Source organism: Sarcophilus harrisii, chromosome 1 (assembly GCF_902635505.1).
Source record: "Sarcophilus harrisii chromosome 1, mSarHar1.11, whole genome shotgun sequence".
NCBI classification, from domain to species: Eukaryota; Metazoa; Chordata; class Mammalia; order Dasyuromorphia; family Dasyuridae; genus Sarcophilus; species Sarcophilus harrisii.
Window position 1 is genome coordinate 581,268,443 of NC_045426.1, and position 16,599 is coordinate 581,285,041.

At 45.1% G+C, this 16,599-nt stretch overlaps 1 protein-coding gene across 7 annotated transcripts in view; it reads left to right on the forward strand.

The window, feature by feature from the left end:
• The window catches only part of VPS13B (vacuolar protein sorting 13 homolog B), a 950,112-nt gene extending 933,739 nt beyond the window's left edge, over positions 1-16,373 (forward strand). For all 7 annotated transcript variants that reach the window (XM_031954131.1, XM_031954187.1, XM_031954247.1 and 4 more), the window contains 5 exons: positions 660-830; positions 6,282-6,458; positions 9,118-9,220; positions 9,779-10,028; positions 14,399-16,373. In XM_031954131.1, the coding sequence (XP_031809991.1) occupies positions 660-830; positions 6,282-6,458; positions 9,118-9,220; positions 9,779-10,028; positions 14,399-14,647 (950 nt within the window). In that variant the 3' untranslated portion in view covers positions 14,648-16,373. The remainder of the gene's footprint in view (positions 1-659; positions 831-6,281; positions 6,459-9,117; positions 9,221-9,778; positions 10,029-14,398) is intronic.
• Positions 16,374-16,599: the final 226 nt, after the last annotated feature.

Here is a 16,599-nt window from a genome sequence, read left to right on the forward strand (position 1 = left end):
TTTCTGGGGAGCAAAAGAATCGTGACTTTTCCATGATTTGTTCCCTTGATTTTCTTCACATTCTTTTCATTTAACATCCTGCGTTCTCAGTGGCACAATCAGGATTTCCTTAGCCTGTCAAATGATGCCGTTTAGTGTCTCCCTTTATTATGACTAAAGCAATCAGAAGAAAAATCTCTTGTTCGGAAAGTGGAACCATCTCTTTGCAGCCTGCCTGAGCTCCAGCAGCAGGGCTTCTTGCTAGAGACTTTTCAGATCAGAGTGGGCAGATTTTGACCTTGGAATTTGACCTAAAAGAGGCCTTCGGAACTGATTGATCTCAGCCAGATTATGCTGATCTAAACCATGAAGGATACTCGTTCCAACTAAACGATGCTCCTAGAATTGTACAAACGACTGCTAACCTAGCCTTTCCCCTCCTTCCTCCCCACAACTCCTCCCCCTATCACCAAATACTAAAAAACTGCCTCTGCGGCATAATTGTGATCATTATATACCTGAACTTGTATAAGCTTATTATAGCAGGGGCCAAAGAATAAAACTGCTGCCACTTATTGCTTGTGGGTCCCAATCTCTTAACTTTCCCTTTAAGCTCTTTAGCCCAGGAAATAAGACATTTATCTGTTCTGTTTCTGACATATGTCACCTTGTGTCCACAGGTACCCTGACGTCCATCACCAACTTGGCCACAAGTCTGGCCCGGAACATGGACCGGCTCTCCCTGGATGAGGAACACTATAACCGGCAGGAGGAGTGGCGGCGTCAGCTTCCTGAGAATCTGGGAGAAGGACTCCGGCAGGGTCTGTCCAGACTGGGCCTCAGCCTCCTGGGTAATGTGCTAGCAATTGTGATTGGGCATCTTTGGTCAGTTGTGTTCTGCTACACACACTCTCTCTCCCTCTATCCTCTCTCCCTCTCTCTCCCTCACCCTCTCTCTCCCTCTCTCTCTCTCTCTCTCCCTCTCCTTCTCTCTCCCTCCTTATGCCCTCATCAGACACTTGCAGTTCTACTAAGAATCACCTGCAGGAACAGATTCTCCCCAAAAGATGATGCAAATAAAATAATGCCTTAAGTCTCATCCTGGCTCACACTGGGAAGGTTGGAGGGGGAAAAAAACACAAAGCACCAAGACCCTGAAATCCTGTTTCCTATGCCTTCCTGTAACTGTTAGGCTCTAACATCTAGAGATCAGCCTCTGCTTAATAGGTTCTTTCTTTTATTTTTCTGGGGATTATTCAAAAATACAAGAGCTTTTCATTCTTTTTCCTCTAGTACAAAACATGTCTCTGGCTTTCATGTGATACTCCAAAGAAAAGAATAATTTTCTCTTAGGCACACTGTGGGTAAGAGTCAGTCCAAGGACACTACCATATGGCTGTTGACTTTCAAGTGAATTATAGGAAAACCTTAGAAAAACCCATTGCTTCTTCTGCACCATAGATATTGTAGATGCTTGTTTTTGTTTGAAAACCACTTGAACAAAGTGCAAATGTCATGTAAACTTCAATGAGGAGTCTACTTTTCTAAAGAGAGCCCAATCAGCCTGACTCAGTGTAATTATTGTTTGTCAGGCAGCCAGATGGTATGGTTGGAGGTGAAGATTGCTATGGATATTTCAAAATATTACAACTGTTGAAAAAGCTTTGCTTTGGAAAAATCTATGAAAAGGAAGCTTCTGAGCTGAAATTCTGTGGAACAGGGTTTTCAAGAGTATTTTTGTTTGTCGCCCCAGCAAAGGAATTTAAAACTGTATTGCTTGGCAAGCAGCCTCCGTGTATCTGAAGGAGTATGCAGCTCACAGAGATCAAAGTTGTCCAAAGCAGCCCAGAGCCAGAGGTTAGAAAAGATGAGCTTGAGAGGACTGATTCCCTTCCTCATCTTCAGCACTCAGCAGAGCTCCACATTTGTAGCCGCAGCCCAGAAGGGGCCCCAAGAGGAAGTGGTAAAACATTACAAGTTCAGGTTAAGTTACTGGAAATTATTAAAGCAATAACATTTGATGGTGAGGGCCACTGTCATTTGATAATGCTTGGATACTAAAAAGCTAATGAACTAGGAAGAAAACTTTGTTGAAAGGGAAGGGTAGTGTCTTCTTTGTAAAGTAGTAATCGTGTGGCAGGTGGCCCTGGCCATATCACAAAAGTAGCTGAGGCTTAGAAGGCCCATGGAAGAAAAGGCGACTTGAGCAGAAAGAGGTCAATTGAGGAGTGAATGCTTTTATTATGTGTCTGTCATTCAAAGGAGCTAAAACATGGTATTTTTTTTTTTAATTTAATAGCCTTTTATTTACAGGATATATACATGGGTAACTTTACAGCATTAACAATTGCCAAACCTCTTGTTCCAATTTTTCACCTCTTACCCCCCCACCCCCTCCCCTAGATGGTAGGATGACCAGTAGATGTTAAATATATTAAAATATAAATTAGATACACAATAAGTATACATGACCAAAACGTTATTTTGCTGTACAAAAAGAATCAGACTCTGAAATATTGTACAATTAGCTAAACATGGTATTTTCAAAGCACTTTATGGTGATTTTCATCCATTCATGTATTCAAGCATCTGTGTGCCAATGGCATAGTTTTAAATACTCATATGTCATATTGATGGGACCATTGACTCCAACCTTATTAGCAAATGGAAGTTCCATTAAATAAACTCCACACTATGGTAGTGGTAGGATCAAGATTTGATCAAGATTGGATGCTTGGCTTTAGGGTATACACTAATATGTCATTTTCTCCTGGGCCACCCATCATCCCATCCCTCCATCTAATTTGAAATGCTTTGTATAGTGCCACATGTTAAAAATATGGCCTTTCTGAGAACAGTGAATCATCCACTAAAAATATATTGAATGCCACTTTAGGCTAGAAAACTCCAAGTGGAGGGCAGCTGGGTGGCTCAGTGGATGGAGCACCAGCCTTGAAGTCAGGAGGACCTGAGTTCAAATCCGACCTCAGACACTTAACACTTCCTAGCTGTGTGACCCTGAGCAAGTCACTTAACCCCAATTGCCTCAGGGAAAAAACAAAACAAAAAGAGAAAAAGAAAACTCCAAGTGAATCAAAAAGTCTGCTTGACCTTAGCAGTCTTTGCTGTAGTCTTTGTTCCCCACCAAAGAACATGTTATCTTGCCCTTTCAGAGATTTCCACTGGTGTTTTCAGAAAGCTGGTCCTATGTTTGTCATTAATTAGAATAAACATGGACATTCTGTGCCTCCTGGATACCAGCATGTATGTTCTTTTCTTGGAATGATAAAGTTTTGAATATATGGCATTCTACTGTGAATGCTAGTTGGGTAGCACCAGGCTCCAGAATCCTGATGCCAGGGGCATTTTTAGAGTTTTTATGTTTTCATAGTCCCTAGAGGATAGATATATGCAGACCAAGGCAGGCTGAGGGCGGTCTGATCCAAAGACATTTCCATAGCTCTAAGCCTAGAGATGTGGTTTGGTATAGTGTAAAGAACATGAAACTTAAAAGTTAAAAACCTGAGTTTGAATCCTGATTCTGGTACTAACTAGCTGTGATGAGCAAATTAATGTCTCTGAACTGGTTTCTCACTATGAAACCTGAATAAGACCACTTATGTCACTGGATTGTCATGACAACCAGGTGAAGTAAAGTTTTTGATGCTCTGCAATTCCTCAGGTATTATGTATGTGTTGTTTGTTAGTTCTGAACACTTGGTCTATTTCTAATAGTCCCAGATTCAGTCTACTTAAGAAAGTTTGCCCATTTGATCTACTCCAGCTGTAGTCTACCAGCCTCTGAGGGGCCAATAAACCGGCTTGGGAGTCCTCTGGGTCTGTATACACAACACTGGCCCTGGGGTTCAGAGGGATGTAGGCTGGGACACAGAGGGAACTGGAACTGATAACGCTGCCCCGCTCAAACTCCCTCATCTCTCATGAGGACTTTCTGGCAGGCCCCATCATACAGACAACAGGTGGCCTATATGTATGAGAAGACTCAAGTGGAAGAAAGAAGGAAGTTTGCATGGCTTTACAAGGCATGAAAACCCTGTAAAGGCTTTAAAAACAGGCAGGGTACATTTGACCTGAAATCCCAAGTACCAGATTCTAAGCATTGCTCCTTAACACTGAGGGACTCAAGGCAAGTAGCCTGTCCTTTTAGGGGTCTGTGACAATTGTGGAATAATTAACCTGAAATCCCTATCAATTATTATTGCAGATTAGAATTCATCGTGTAATTTTAGTACTAAACAGATCTTTATTTTGGTTACTCTTTGTGGAAAACAGGCATGGCTTTCTACTGTGCCAGGCTAACTCATCCCAGTCACACAGGGACTGTTTATAGCTTTGGTTATCCTCACAGTAGGGCTCCGATGTCTAGTTTCTTAAATGCAAACAGGTATTCTAAGTGAAACTTTGCTTTGATCTTGCGTTTGCTTCAGCCCCTGACTACAGTGAAGCCTGTCATTACTATAGTTTCAGTAAACTACTTCAATATCCAGAAAAGTAGAAAGACTCAAAATTATGGCAAGACGTAACTCAGACGCTCTCCATGCAAGAACGAGCTGCCAAATCACGTGCCTTCGGGGTAGCACAAAGAGAGCCCCCTGTGAAGGCGTTGAGGTGGCGCAGTCACACGCACTCACTTCTCGCTGATCACCTGTCAGGTGTTCGCCCTCCTCGGCACTGCGTGGGCTACACACGAGTGAATGGGAGCCAGTCTGACCCTGCGGCCGCGGCCTGTTTCCCATGACCTGGAAAGAATTAGACATCTTAGGAGAATGTACAGATGTCTCTCCCCTATTAAGCATCATTTAGCGCAGGCCTACAACTAGCAAATTATTTACTTTGCTTTTATATACTCACACTCCTCTCTAAAATAATAAGAAATAAAAACCGATTCCAAAAGACTTGTGCTGTGCTCCAGGAATTTCTCTGGCTGGAGCTGGGCCCGTAGGAGACTGTGACCACATGGAGATGGCTGTGATTTGACAAAACAAGGCAAGGAGCCGTCTCCTTGGCAGTTGCTTTACACATAAAAAGAGAGACCCGACGAAGAGAGCTTTCTGCCCTCAGGGCTGGGGGCAAGGGCTCAAGGGGTCTCTGCGAAGAAGTCTCTGTGAAAAAGAAAGGGTACCTGAGACTGGAAGATTCTGGACCTCTCTTTGTCCTGGGATTTTACACTTATTGAAATTTCTACAAGGGATGTTTTCTATTCTCCTTAGTCTAAGCAGATTTGTGTTGACAATAGGAAACTGTCAAAAGCTACTAGGAGACTGTTTTCTTACCCACAATGAATATCAAGGAAAGATCTTACTGGAAATTGACTGCTGGTCCAGCCTTTGTGTTTCCCAACTAAAGAAAAGCATGAGCTTGGATAGTATTTAATTAACTTTAAAAAGCAAGAGTGGATAGTACCTTCTATTTGTAATGATAACCAAGTGTATATTTTTAAAATTATTATCATACACGAAAATATAAAAAGTGGTCACCAAGAATAGCCAGTATTGTAAGGGATTTAAATGGGAGAGAAGAAAGACTTTTCTGAGTGGTGACTGATAAATGCTAGTATGGTAGAATTCTAAATGTTTTTAAAAACAGGTTTAGTTCTTGTTTATCCAGTACAGTAACACTAATTCCTAATTAATTGCCAGACTTCCAGTGAACAGCTCCTTAAGGTACCATCCTAACCCCAAAGACCATAAGACAGAATGAAGATGGTGTCAGCCTCTGAACACCTGGGTTCCAGTCTTGTCTTTGTCACACCAAATAGTCTCATGACTAGGGGCAAGTCATCTCTCTAGGGCTCAGTTTCCTCATCTGTAAAGTGGGACTGATGAGTAATATTTGCAGTCCCTGCCTCCCGGAGTGCTTGTTTGCCTTAGAGCACTCCATAGATATGAGTCATTACTGGAACAAACCATTCTAATAGGCATCTTCCTAGCTCTGCTTCCAAAACAAAGTAGCCTCATTGCATGGAAGCGGGGATTGTATTTGACAGAGGGGCTTGTCAGTGGGGACTGCTCTCCTTTTTGTTGGATTGGGAACTGAGCTCCAGTGTGTTAGATTGCTGTAGGCTAAACCCTCTCGGAGAGTTAGATCATTGTAAAGGAGACAGTAAAAGTTTAACTTAAACAAAGCCAAAATTGTGCTCAGATCATTGGTATAGTGAAGGACTTACAATGAGGGTGGAGTTCTGTTTTCAATCCAAATAAAACTGTGCTCCAGATTTAAGGTTTTCTTCTGGTCCAGGGATTTAAATCCTCATTAATTATTGGTGATTTTTGTTGTTCCAGGTGCAATTGCTGGTATTGTAGACCAGCCAATGCAGAACTTTCAGAAAACATCGGAGGCCCAGGCATCAGCTGGCCACAAGGCCAAAGGCGTTATCTCCGGTGTGGGGAAAGGAATTATGGGGGTGTTTACTAAGCCCATCGGGGGAGCAGCGGAACTCGTGTCGCAGACTGGCTACGGTAAGTTGTACTTCAAATGATTTGCATGCTTGCACCTCCAAAGGAGCATGTACTTGTTGTGAAGCAAGCCCCACATGTGGAGTCACAAAGCCCAGAGGCTCAGTTTCCTTCTCTGTAACATGAGGGAATTGTAACAGATGCCCGCCCTCCCCCAGCATTCAATGGTTTTATCCTGAAACGTGAAGTTCCAGGTGACTTCAAACCGTTCTCATGCAGAAGAGTTACAAGTAAACAGATGCACAGGGGCTGCCTTTCTCTCTGTTTCACCTCATCATACTGACTTGCATGAAGATATTTCAGCTTCACAGAATAACAAAGAAGTAGAATTACACTCACTATAAAATCTTTTTGTAGATCCAGACAATCAATTAGTGATTTCAGTCTACATGCCACTGCTGATGCGTTTTATGATCCATTAAAAAATGGTCTTTTATCAGAAGTAAGCAGTAAGAGGCATGTGCATGGTCCACGTGCCCACAAGCGCCCCAGCCTCTGGTTTGGCAGGGGCAGTGGGGCAAGGTTGGTATTTGGGTTCAAGAGAAATGTTACAGCAGGAAAAAGAGTGATGATTTCTTCCAGTAGGAAATTTGAAAGCAGAAAGTGGATTATGGGTGAGCAGGAGGACCCCTTGGATTTCCAGGGTTTCCTGAGAGGGAATTGGTCCAGTGTATGTGGGCTCTGGTTTTAGAAGATGCTTTAACCTGAGAACTGCCTGTGAGAGGAAGAATTCCCAGGCCAGAGCACTCATTCACTGCAGACTTTTAGTTGTAAGAGCTAGATATGAGGAATATTCATGTAGATTATTCTACTTACATCAACCTCTTTCTCAGACTATGGAATAGGAACAGGAACTTGGTCTGTAATTTCACTGGAACTTCTGACCACTGAGGTTGTCACCTATTCTGTAGCCTATACTCTCAGGGAGGTGGTGTCTAGCTCAGGATCCCAGAACTAGTATATTTGAACTCAGTCTTTCTAGCTTTCAAGCTGCTTCTCTGTCCAGTAGGCTTTTCAGTTTCTGCTTTCCAGAACAAGAAAAAAAAAATAATCATAATGGTATTTCAGAAAAATGAAAATAGTTATTCACATTTAGGGTTTTTTTTTTTCCAGGGGTTTTTCATGTGAAAAAATATCCCCCTTCTCAATTCCTGTCTTAAGTCTTAAATAAAATTCTCATTGAGAGCATTTTAAAGTTATTTTTAATCATTGTGACTTTTTTTCATCTTAACTGTTTAAATGCTAGTGGCAATGTAATCAACCATGATTTAAAAAGTATTCCTGGTCTGTGGGATTCTTCTCCTGCTTGTCTACTGTTCTTTAGGCAGATGATTTTATTGCAGATAAAGTCTGCTTTAACCTTGCTGACTTTATCAGGCTATAAAAAACACAAGATGCTTTTACCACAGCTCATCATATGAATCTCAAGTGAATCTGACTCAGGCTAGTCACACATAAAAATATATCTCCATGATATGTGATGAGCAAGAAATGAATGTGTAACAGTTAGATGAACTCTCAGATTTGGGATTATGTCTCTTGAGAGAATCCTATGGGGGAAGGGAGGGGAGGGAGGGACCACACAGAAATCAACATATGGTCTCTTCTACACATCCTTCTCCCTTCTCCCTTCTTCGTTCTGCACTCCCTCCCTTTCCTTTCTTTCACTTTCTCCATCTGTAAATAACATTTTTGTTCATGCAGCAGTGAAGAAAACAAACTTGCAACTGAAATATGCTGCTCTTAAGGATTACTAGCAAAATAAATGTTAAAAGTTACACTCTGTTTTCATTTGCTTATTTATGCTTTAGTGAAAATAGCTCTCCTTTCAAATCCTCATGCTGTGGTGCTTCTTCAGCTGCCTTTGGACAATTCTATAGCTTGCTGTGTCTCTCAAACCTACCTTACCTTTGCATCTTCAGGAGTGTCACATGACCTCTCTGGGCTTCCATCATTCTTGTAAAATTTTTATTGTAGCACTGAAATTTTTATAAACCACTAACTCTCAGCCTAATAACTAAGTCTCATTTATAAACATTTATAAGCCATCAGAAAGCACACGTGCTGTACCATCTTCAATCTTGAAAAGCTTATTTGGAGATCTGTATTGCCACTTCTCATAGCCTTCATTCAATCCTGGCACAAAGAAGAGCTCCTAATAAACCAGATGCCCAAGTGGTCTCATAAATGTATATGGAGCCATGTTTAACAGCTGGATTAAGTAACTCAACATTTAAATACAGTATCTAGGCAAACTGTGTGTTGTGTTTTTTTATTATTATTTTACCAACCATGACACAGATATGGAAGTATTTTAATATTAAGCAGGAAAGTTAACAGTCTTGACGTTTGTACATAAATTGTAAATGATGTGTATGATTCTCTTCAGGAATGATCACCCTCAAGAGTATTGTCCTTCTTCTAATTGCTAGGATGTGCCTGGATTTTAGGACATTCATATTTTAGTTTGTAGCTAATGCAAGATCACGAGGGTTAAGTGCATTGTAATGTTTAATGGATTATCTATACCCTCGCCTCCAAAGATGTGACATCATTTTGGATCTGTACTATTTTATGGCCTGCTCTAAACAGATGACATCACTGAAACATGTAACTGTTTTCCAGAAAACAACCAGTCAGCCTTTTATTTCTCTCACCACAGGTATTTTACACGGAGCTGGACTTTCTCAGCTTCCCCAGCAGCGCTATTATCCAAGAGATCAGCATGCTGACCAGGCTCCAAATAGCCATGTCAAATACGTCTGGTAAAATTATTTAGACACTTTCTCATTTTTACATTCACATTGTTTATTAATGGGTCTTGGCTTGCTGTCTGACTAATAGGCCGCTTCTCCTGGGGAGCAGGGTTTTCAGCATTTGAAATGCTGAGGTCCTCCAGTGGACCAGGGAAAGGACAGTGCTGCTTCTTCAGGCTCAGGCCATAAAGCTAATCTGTCCTTTTCACCATTTGGTGAAGAAAAGAAGATGCCTTTGAGAAACCCTGGGCCAGAAGACAGCCCTTCTCCTTGAACTGGAATCAAACCAACTTCCCAAGGGGGTATTTTTCCAGTGAAAAGAGAAAATCACTGACCAGCGGAGGCAGGAATCTGTGCCTAGGAGAAGTCAGTCTGACAGAGAGCATGCTCTGTTCTTGAGTTTCATAACAGGGGACTAAGGGGGCAGAAATTAGCATTCAGAATGGAGTGACCATTTCTAAGAGGAGAGTGAAAAAGTTGAGTCCTGAAAATTGGATGGCAGAAAGCTTAAATAATTTCCTTTTACAGTCTTGTGCTTCCAGTATCATTTTCATCCTTTTTAAACAGGAAAATGCTCCAGTCCCTGGGCAGGCCAGAAGTCCACATGGCTTTGGATGTAGTTCTCGTGAGTGGCTCGGGCCAGGAACACGAAGGATGCTTACTTTTAACATCAGAAGTGCTCTTTGTTGTCAGTGTGAGTGAAGACACGCAGCAACAAGCCTTTCCCATCACTGAAGTCGATTGTGTCCAAGACGGCAAGCAGAGAAACCTGCTCAAGGTGCAACTCCGGCAGCCCAGAGTGACCTGTGACGTAGAGGTGAGCATCCAGCTTTGTTTTTATATACAACATAGTGGGCATTCCATCCTGCATGGAGCTGGGCAGGACAATCTGAGTTGGGTCCTCAGGCCCGATTCCTATCCCTAGACAAGGCCATTTGCCATTTGTGAGCACCAAATCCCCTTTCTTCCCTCCTCGTACCTCATCCGCAATCGAGGCCATTGCCAAAGGTGGCAGATACAATGAAAGGAAGAAAGATGGTGGTGCTGGTAAAAGCATTGTGAAGGGCCCACCACAGATGCCCATCTACCACCTTCATACCCCAACCTCAGGAATAGGCAAAAAGTAGGTTGAAAATATTCCTCTATCAGATTGTTTGCTTTCAGAGAGAGGGGGAAGGTTAGGGAGGAAGAGAGAAAAATTCAAAACACAAAATCTTACAAAAATGAATGTTGAAAACTATGTTTACATGTATTTGGGAAAATAAAATACTATTAAAAAAAAAAAAAAAAAAAGTAGGTTGAAAGCCTGGGACCCCAGCCAGCCATCACCGGGCCTTCTCTTGTCTGGACGTGGGTGTGCTCATATAGGCAGAGTTGGAACCATGGCAGGTGAGAGCTGAAGCTGTCCTTCATCCCTGAGATGTTCATAACAATAAAAGAAATGATGATGGCAAGTCAGCCCTGCCTGCAGCAGGTTCCGTGCTCTGCTAGCAGCTGCACTCTGCAAGGGAAGAACTTCCCCTGCCCTGTCCTCTCGCTGATGTCAGAGGTAGGAGGAGGAGCAGAAAGAACCCTGGATCTGCAAGGAGGGGCCCTCACCTCTGCCCCTTAGAATCTTAGATGTATCCCTTCCTTTTTCTGGAAGTCTGCGCATTCATATCCAGATTCTCTCCATGATGATCTCCCTCCTACATATAGGGCTGGGGCCCTCTTCACCATGTGCAAGTAGACTCTGGGGCTTGTTGTAGGTGCTCTGCAACCCAAGGTGCTTCTCCCCTCTCCTGTGTGTGCGTTAGGGGAGGACCCTCATGGCCAAAAAAGCATTCTGGAGTCTTCAGAGTGAAGCTGTCAAGGCAACAGGATTCCCCCTTTTTCTCCTCTTTTCCGCCATATTCCAGGGGTCAAGATACTGCTAAGACATGTAAATGCCAGGGGCCGTTTCCTCTCTGCCGGCCTGTGTGCTCTTTCCTCTGGTCGGGAATGTTCCCCAGGCACCTTTTGTGACCCATCATTAGGTGGTAGGTGCCCATTTGGATGCATGAAGCGCTTTGGGAAGATGAGCCGCGACCTGAGGAGAGACTCCCCGGCTTCTTTTCACACCCTGGCCCAGGACTGAGCTAGGGGCCGTCCCTGGAAAGTTGCTCTCCCAGCTAAAGCGTCACCCCAGTTGGAGGGCGTGGGAGCCAGCCCCAAGCTGGTGCTCTGCCTGAGGCACCCTTTGGGCCCAATTCCCCTGCTGGCAATAAGCTGGCACTGCTGGTCCTCAGAGGAGACCCGTAGCCCCGTCTTCTGGAAATCGTTCGGTAGTAGTCCTAAGTGTGAGAGACGGCCCCTCTCTCCGCTGTTTGGGGTGAAGTTATCTGAGAAGATGGACGCGGGCCAATGACGCGACCCCGAGATTTCTGTAGTTCCCTGGATCACCATCAGTCCGGCTTTAACCCGCGGCTCGGCACCAAGACGCGCTGCTGGCTGAGTCGATGGCTTTCTGGGGATAAACAGGGGTCACGTGTCCGGGCCGACTTTCTTCAGTCCCCCAGAACCGCGAGCTCCGGTTGGCAATCAAGTGGTGCTGATTTGGCTTCAGGCCCGGGCGGGGGAATGTCTCCAAGCGGCCCCCCTTAGTGCCCGAGGAGCAGGCTCCGAGGCCCGCTGGGTCGCTGTGGCTGTTCATCTTCTCCTTTGCTTGGGAAACCGCTCAGGCTACGGGGACCCCTAGGCCTCAAATGGTGTCTTTGTCCTTCTTTCTGGGCTAAGGACTTAGGGGCGGCTTTACTGGAGGGGAATTAGATTAAAGCTCTGGCTCTGAGGGTCTCGGGAGAGGACAGACCGCTCCACCTACCGCCCCGGAGGCTGCCGAGAGCTCGTGGGGGCCCGGCATCTCTCGGCGGGACCTGTTTTCAGAAATATATCTCTTAGTGTGGCGGACTGGAGTCAGAGGGCCCAGCTCCAAAGCTTGCCTCGACCACCCGGTGCTTTTGGAAACCCAAGTGTCTCTCCCTTCTCTGAGCCTCTTTCCTCATCTGTAAGATGAGGGGTCTAAAAACTAAGATCTTAGGATACTGGCTCCTCATTGATTTATCTCCTTAGGCAACGAGCATTTATTAGGCACCTACTACATGCAGGCACTGAGCCGAGTGCTGGGGATGCAGAGAGACCAGCCAGTCTCAGTCCCCAAAGACACACATTCTACTATAGGGACGCAGCGTGTGCGCGGGAAATGCAGGCAGCGGCTTTCTGGGCACCGGGAGCCAGGAGAGGAGGGTACGGGAATAGCACGGACTGGACGCTGACGGAGCCTCCTGGGCACGAGGCCGGCTTCGGAAAAGGCGGCGCGGGGCAGGGAGCACCTTCCCGCCTCGGGCCCGGGGAGGGCTGCGGGGGGCCTCGGCGCGGGCGGCCCCAGAGCGCGGAGAGGCCTTTAAGCTCCGGGCCAGCGAGGCTCCTAAACACGGGGCGGCGCCTGCCCGCGCAGGGCGAGCCCGGGCCGGGAGAGGGAAAGGCTGCGGGTGGAGAAGCGGTCACACCGCCGGTCAGGGCCGGGAGGGTGGGGCAGGCCGTGCTGGGGCCCCGGGGCCACGACGAGGTGGGCCCCCGCTGACGGGCCGGATCCGCGGGGGAGGAGAGGACCCAGCGAGCCCCGAGGGCGCGGCCGGCTCCCGCTGCCCAGGGCGGCCTCGCCCCCGGGCCGAGGCAGAAGTCGGGGAAGGGCTGGCGGGCGCCCCCTCCTTCCCTTCCTTCTGGGCCCGGCCCCCTCCCCGGGGGGAGACCCCTAAGCAGCAAAGCAAAGCGCAGGCTCCGGCGGGCGGGGGCGGCGCCGAGCCCCTGCCCCCCGTGCCCGGCGCCCCCCTGCCGCCCTGCCTCGCAGAAAAGCCCGCGCGGAGGGGCTTCCTCCGCTCCGGCCCTTTTGGCTGAGACGCTGCAAGGTCAGGCTCCCTTTGGATTGTGGAAGGGATTCAGCTGCAGATGACTCATGTAGCAGAGCGGCCCTGGCGGCTGCTGCTCAGAGGTGCCGTTTTGGGGTAAGGGCCGCTTAATGCGCCCGGCACAGGGGGACATCTCTCACGGAAGACTCCGAATGAGTCAGGAGGGGCCGTGTATTCCCTGGCCCGATTCCTCTCACAACACGGGGTTTCCTGTGCTGCTGTTCAGGAGAAGCAATTAAGCCTTGAGTCCATCCCGCTGGGCTCCCTCGCTGGAGGCGGACCCCCCAGCGGGGCTGCAGCCTCCCCTGCCATGGTCAGTGAGAGCCTTCCCGGGGCTGCATTTACCCCGGCCCCAAAGCGTGAGGGGGGCCATGGGGGGGGGGGGGAGAGACAAGTTCAAGGCCATCTTCAAGGCCGGCTGGGCCTTACCCAGGCAGAGTCATGTGTGCGTAGATAATGACCCTAGAGGTCTAAACCAGAAGCTTGCCAGTTCCCTCTCCTACACACCGTGCCCGCTGCACTAGAGTGGGGGAAATCCTTCGTGGTCCAATTATCTTCCTAGAAAATCTAACAATTAGCTCAGGTAGCATCACGGTTCTTCAACTTCAGCTGCTTTGAAGTCGGGCCAGACTTTTATGAATTGTAAATATACTTTGCATTTCTACCCCCACCCTACCCCCCTTTTTGTTTTCATAAAAATTTCCTCTCACTCTGCCCAGTATTACTATTTTTTCTGGCTTTAAAGACTAATATTTATAAAAACAGAAAATGTTGTTAGAGTTTGGTATTTATTTTTAAAGTTTCCGTCCAAAGCCACTGTTTTGAAAATGGTTGTGATTTCCCTGCATCTTCTGTCAGACTAGAATTGTTCTGTACAAGCTGAGTCCGGAGTTAATAAGACCAATCAATCTTGAATGAAGTAAGCAGAGTGAAGACGTCTTTCTTCATTGTCCTTGGGCTTGCTGGTGAAAGCAGCAGCAGATGTTTTAATACAGTTAATGAGGAAAATGTGAGCAAACTGTCAGATGCAAACATGAGAAGCTTTATGCAACTTCAGCTGCTCCCACTAAGATTGACGACTGTTCCCTACACAGAGCTTTCCCTCTTCTAATGGGGAGGGTGCCGCTGTGGCCCTGTCTCAGAAATAACTTTTCCCCCCTTTAGATAAATGGCAAAGAGGCTTTACAACAGGGCAGCAGTCCCCAATAGCCTTTCCACGGGAGGAGCCTCATGGGCACTAATAGTTCTTAATATTCTGTTCTAGGTGGATGGTGCCAGGGAAAGGCTTTCGGAGCAGCAGTACAACAGACTTGTGGACTACATCACAAAAACCTCATACCATCTCGCTCCGACCCCTTCTTCCACGCAGATCCCCTGTCCTGTGGTGGCTATGGAGCCCTTTCCTGCCACGGTGAAAACTTACCATTACCTGGTGGATCCAAGTTTTGCTCATGTCTTTATTAGCAAGTTCATTATGGTGAAGAACAAAGCCCTACGGAAGGGCTTTCCTTGAATTCTGATGTGAAGGGGGGAAAGATACCTATTTATGCATCTACCATTTTTTAAAAAAGAAATGAAGCCTTTTTTATTTAAATATGACATGGAACCAGGATGTTAACGGTAGGTCCAGTCATCTTGACAACTATTCTGTAATCACTTCGAGAAGAGCCTTCAACCTGGTTCTGATCCTCCTGCCCTTCCCCTGGTCACCCACAGCCAAGATCCTCTCCCTTCTTGCACATGTGCGCACACACACACACACACACACACACTCTGCAACGCCATTAGCAACAACAAAAGTAACAACTTTAGAATGAGGGCCCTTTCCCTTAAAGGAGATGACAACAGGAATCCTGCACCCAGTAGTGTTGTCATCAAACATTATTATTTCTGCCCTATAACTCCATTTGCAAAAGTTTCCATAGTTATTCAAGATTTATAACTGTTCCTTCAAAGACAGAATGTGGTCAGACTGCAAAGCCAGTAGCTCAGCACTCCATTCCCAGCTCTAATATTGCTGAGCTAATAATAAGCCCATGAGCCAGCCTCATAACCTGTCCATGCCTCAGTGCCCCTGTCTGTCCAAGCAGGATCGGAATGATTTGTGGAGCTATTTCGCCCACTTCAGTGAAGCAGTACACAAGTGCCAAGTGTTCTAATAAGTTGCTCAGGACTTAATCGTGTTTCACCCACTGAATTCAGAATAGTTGATGTGGCTGTTTTAGTGACAGCTGCTATTTAGCACCTCCCTAACTTCAAAATGGCCTCATTTAATTGAAACTTTGTAGGGCATTTTAGTTGACTGATGACCCTGTATGTTTTGGAAAATAAGTGTTTGTGTTTAAATATCTATATATGGTTGTCATGACCTTTTTTTTCCTATTCATCTGAAAAACCCCAACTTTCCCCAAATAGATGAACTGTTAATCTTTGTTGGAAGAAACAATGGTTTTACAAATCAACAGGGTACAGGTACGTTTCTTTGTCACCATAAACCACATTTCAAGATCTGGAACTCTCTTTGCAGATCCCCTGCCAAAGGAATTAATGGAGGGATTTCTAATAACATGTTGAGGTCAAGAGGAGTTAGAAATCTTCTCATTAATTCTCAAAATGACCTAAATCCAGAGAGCCCCTTCAGTTGAGGGGGCAAGAATGAAATTTCAGTATGAAAGCATTCCCAGCAGATAAGTTCCGATTGATTTTTTTTTTAACCTATTTTCCACAATGTCCATTTTCATTTCTGAATGCCTCTTTTTGAAAATGTGGCTTCACTTATCTTAGACTTGAAATTTGGTAACCTGTTGTTTAGGTCATATGATGTTAAATGCAAATTATCCCAAACTTAGGAGGCCCTAACTTACTACCTATACATAGGAAACACTATGAAAAGGCACATTGAAGTCTTTATCTAAAGACCATGTTTTGTTGGACTTTTCAAGAACATGAGCACAGCTGTTTCTGAAAACCAAGATTGTACATACAGTTTTTTCAAAGAAATGTTAAGCTTTAAAACTGAATAATTTACTCTGAATGTGAAATGGTCCATCCATTTATGAAAATTACTTGTCGTCTTGCAGTGTGACAATTTTGTCATTTGACCTGAAGGATAACTATTAGAAAGATGTAAATATGTATTCATTCCTGAATATTTCATGGCACACAATACTGCTCATTTTACAAATTGCTTCCATAAATTGTAATATAAGATTGTTTAAAATAAAAGTATTCCTAGATGATTTGGTGACTTAATATATGTGAAATATATATTACAAACATTAGGATGTTTCATACTTCAAATATGCCACAATAGCTGGCATTTGATGCTCATTTAACTCATTTTATTGTGACTAAAGCTGAATGACTATATATGAACAACTTTTATGATCTTCATTGGAGAAAAGCATTAGCAAACAAAATACCTTTTATAATATATGTCTTACCAATTTTTCATTGGAGTAGGAA